Raw genomic sequence first — 4,095 nt, 5'->3', positions numbered from 1 at the left:
CTTATCCAGGATTCTAGCCCTGAACCAGTAGGATTCCCCTCTATGCAAAGATTATCATGAGATGGAGTTTCTGCCTATTTGCACAGCGAGGTTATTTATATGGTCGCTGTTCATGTTGTCTCTGAGGACCTCATAAACTTTGATCCTCAGCCCTGTGAGGTAAGGACTATAGTTATCTCTACTTTATGTATGGAAAACAGAGAGAGGAATGAAGTGACTCCTAAAGTCACCTCAGAACCCTGTGTCAGTCAGGAACTGAACTCCTATGCCTTGATTCCTAGTCCCACACCCTGATCACAAGACCTTCCTTGTAGTAGCTTGATGTGGATGCCCAGTGTGGCATTATCATACATACATCCCTAGTTTCTCCGTCTTTACTTTTGCTTAATATCAGCAGAAATACTGCATCCCTTCACTGCCACCCATTTCTACATCACGTCAAATGTAAACTACTTATCTTTATTTCCAAGGTCCTTCATGACCTATCTCCATTTTACCTATCATCTCTCATTCACTATCGAAAAGTTGATTCCTGGATCCGATCAACCCAGGATGTCAGTTTCCATCACTCACTTGTTACATTTTCAAACAAGCCCGTTCATGTTTTCTCCCATGCTGCCTTCATGTTTGAAGCTTGCCCTCCGCCCCCCCTTCAGATCTCTCTTTACAACTCTCCTTTGCCTTGAGGCCTACAAAAAAACTTGACCAGTTAGGCTGCTGGAGTGCTTAGACCACAGCCTGTCATGCTGGCCAATATTGTCTCATTGTTTCCTTGTACTCCCCCATCTTTGTATCCATCAACAGTCTCTTGTCTCAGATTGTAAACTCCCTGGGGCAGGGACTGTCTTTTTGTCCTGGGTTTATAAAATGCCTAGCACAGAGGGGGTCCTGATTCATAGCAGGTGCTCCTAGGTACTATGATAATACAAATAAATGTCAATAGTAATTAATACGAAGGGGAAAAACAGGTAAAGGAGTTGCCTAGAGAACTGGCAAAGCAGTAACTTAATAATTGCTTGTTAAAGCCCACCGTTCAGTAGGTTTCCCTGATAGCATGTCCATTGCTGATCAAGTTGCTTCTTTGTTACTAAAATGATGTAAAATGTTCAGCTAGTATAAAGACCCCAAACATCACTGTGCTTTCTAAAAGCCATCTTGATTTATCGTGTGCCAAGTTATTATGTGGTTTAACATTTAAATTGAATGCTATTTTAAGCATTAACTTTCAACAGCACAGTGTAAATTATATGTTATCAGATGTTATTTCCACCCATTTTTATGGGCTTCATAGGCCTGGTCTACACTAGGCGTTTATGTCGAAGTTAGCGCCGTTACATCGAATTAACCCTGCACCCGTCCACACTGCGATGCTATTTAGTTCGACATAGAGGTCTCTTTAATTCGACTTCTGTACTCCTCCCCGACGAGGGGAGTAGCGCCAAATTCGACATGGCCATGTCGAATTAGGCTAGGTGTGGATGGAAATCGACGCTAATAGCTCCGGGAGCTATCCCACAGTGCACCACTCTGTTGACGCTCTGGACAGCAGTGCGAGCTCGTATGCTCTGACCAGCCACACAGGAAAAGCCCCGGGAAAATTTGAATTGGAATTCCTTTTCCTGTCTGGCCAGTTTGAATCTCATTTCCTGTCTGGACATCGTGGCGAGCACAGCAGCACTGGCAACGATGCAGAGCTCTCCAGCAGTGATGGCCGTGCAGTCTGTGAATAGAAAGAGGGCCCCAGCATGGACTTATCGGGAAGTCTTGGATCTCATCGCTGTGTGGGGCGATGAGTCCGTGCTTTCCGAGCTGCGATCCAAAAGACGGAATGCAAAGATCTACGAGAAGATCTCTAAAGACATGGCAGAGAGAGGATACAGCCGGGATGCAACGCAGTGCCGCGTGAAAATCAAGGAGCTGAGACAAGGCTACCAGAAGACCAAAGAGGCAAACGGACGCTCCGGATCCCATCCCCAGACATCCCGTTTCTATGAGGCACTGCATTCCATCCTCGGTGCGGCCGCCACCACTACCCCACCAGTGACCGTGGACTCTGAGGATGGGGTAGTGTCCACGGCCGGTTCCTCGGACATGTTAGGGGACGTGGAAGATGAGGAAGGAGATGAGGAGGGCGAGGCAGTCGGCAGCGCTCACAATGCTGATTTCCCCGACAGCCAGGATCTCTTCATCACCCTTACAGAGATCCCCTACGAAGCGTCCCCAGCCGTTACCCCGGACACAGAATCTGGTGAAGGATCAGCCAGTAAGTGTTGTAAACATCTAAACATTTATTTTTAACAAAACAGGAATATTAACAATTTAAAGAATGGGTTGTTCATGATTAGTGTGCCCTATGCGCTTAACGGTTTAGTCATGGGCAGTGCAAGTTTTGAAAAAAAATCTAGCAATGTCCGGTTTTCAGTGATTGTCCTGCACAAGCCGCTCTACTGTTTATTCCCTGCTACTGCAGCTACAGTAAAATGCGGTCTATATGTCCGGGGATAGAGCAGTAGTCCTCCTGGGATATCTCCACGAAGCTCTCCTGGAGGTAACTTGAAAGCCGTTCCATGAGGTTCCTGGGGAGAGCGGCCTTATTGGGTCCTCCGAAGTACGAGACGTTGCCGCGCCACGAGACTATCACGTACTCGCGAATCATTGCTCTGCATAGCAGGGCGGCATACGGCCCTGGTCTTTGGAGGCTTTCCCGGAGCATTCTCTGTCTGTCGCTCTCAGAGATCCTCATCAGGGTGATGTCGCCCATGGTGACCTGCTTTTAATTAGGTAGGGGAATGTTAGTGTTGGGACTGCTTTCCCGTTCCTTGACAGAACTGTAACCGCTGGTTTTTAGCCACGCGGTGGAGGCGGGAGAGGGGCAGCCGAAAGGGATCGTTCCCGGGGACAGCCGCGAGGGGGTGGGACAGGGGCAGAGTTCCCGCTTGCCGGATTGCTGGCTGCAGGAACTGACATAGCTTTAAATGTGAAATGAGGCCAGTGGTAATCTAAAAGTTTTAAACTGCCACAAGTGTACGGCTTACCATGTCTGCCTGCAACAGAAATTCCGTTGTGCTGCCCCGCTTCTCAAATGTGCTGTGCAAGACCCCAGGCACTGAATGCGAAGGCCGAAAATTCGACCTTGTGCTGAGTGCGCATGTGATAGGTGCTGTGCATGGTCTTGTTCACAGAGAAAGACTATGTTCTTTGTTTACAACTACATTTTTCTTTCTGAGGAATTCACTCCCTTTTTCCCATTTCCACAGCCCCATCTGTGACTGTCTCACAACCTAGCCTGGAATCACACTCCCAGAGGCTAGCGCGGATTAGGCGTAGGAAGAGGAGGACACGGGAGGACATGTTCTCTGAGCTTATGGCCTGTTCCCAAGCCCAGGCAGCACAGCAGACCCAGTGGTGGGAGAACTTGACCCGAATGCACCAAGCCAACATGGATCGGGAGGAGAGGTGGCGGCAGGAAGACCAGCAGGCGACTCAAACGCTGCTTGGACTACTGAGGGAGCAAACGGACACGCTCCGGCGCCTTGTGGATGTTCTGCAGGAACGGAGGCAGGAGGACAGAGCCCCGCTGCAGTCCATCTATAACCGCACTCCCCTGCCACCAAGTCCCATACCCACCTCACCCAAAGTGCAAAGAAGGAGAGGCGGCAGAGTCCCTGCTAACTCTCACTCCACCCCTGCAGAGAGCTCTAGTAGCAGAAGGCTCTCATTTCCCAAAATTTGAACAGTTCTTTCCTTCCCGCCTGACACAAGCCCCCGTCCAAGTTTCACCTCCCAATGCCATGTGTAGTTGATAATAAAAAATATGTTTCTGTAAACTACTGTTTCAATCATGTTCTTTTGGAGGAGGATGGGAAAGGGGGTTGGTAATTGGACAGGACAGTCACCTTTGGCAGGGTACATAGTCGGGGGCAGGCACAGCAGCAGGGCACATACACAGTGCAGTGATGCAGTGACTAGTTACCCTGGTTAGTCTGGGAGGTTGTTTTCATGTTATGTGGTGGGGGGTGGGTTGCTCTGTGACTTTGTGGCAGGGGAGGGCAGTTACAGATCTTAAGCGGCGGTCCTTAGGCAGGATCACAGAGC

General features: G+C 49.2%; 1 protein-coding gene across 1 annotated transcript; it reads left to right on the top strand.

Annotated features, from left to right (window-relative positions):
• The first annotated feature begins 1,291 nt into the window (after positions 1–1,291).
• On the top strand, positions 1,292–3,827 carry LOC135973466 (uncharacterized). Its single transcript, XM_065556711.1, has 2 exons — positions 1,292–2,263; positions 3,258–3,827. The coding sequence occupies exons 1-2, from the start codon at positions 1,687–1,689 to the stop codon at positions 3,731–3,733; spliced, it is 1,053 nt and encodes a 350-aa protein (XP_065412783.1). The 5' UTR covers positions 1,292–1,686; the 3' UTR covers positions 3,734–3,827.
• The last annotated feature ends 268 nt before the right edge of the window (positions 3,828–4,095 follow it).

Source organism: Chrysemys picta, chromosome 9 (assembly GCF_011386835.1).
Source record: "Chrysemys picta bellii isolate R12L10 chromosome 9, ASM1138683v2, whole genome shotgun sequence".
NCBI classification, from domain to species: Eukaryota; Metazoa; Chordata; order Testudines; family Emydidae; genus Chrysemys; species Chrysemys picta.
Note: the sequence above shows the minus strand (reverse complement) of the source record. Positions and strands in the feature narration are given on the sequence as shown.

What these genes read in the sequence shown, in the direction of transcription:
- LOC135973466 (XM_065556711.1), top strand. Translation starts at nt 1,687, where the DNA reads ATGCAGAGCTCTCCAGCAGTGATGGCCGTGCAGTCTGTGAATAGAAAG. An exon ending in ATCTGGTGAAGGATCAGCCA is followed by an intron (nt 2,264 to 3,257) that starts GTAAGTGTTGTA and finishes CCATTTCCACAG; the next exon opens with CCCCATCTGTGACTGTCTCA.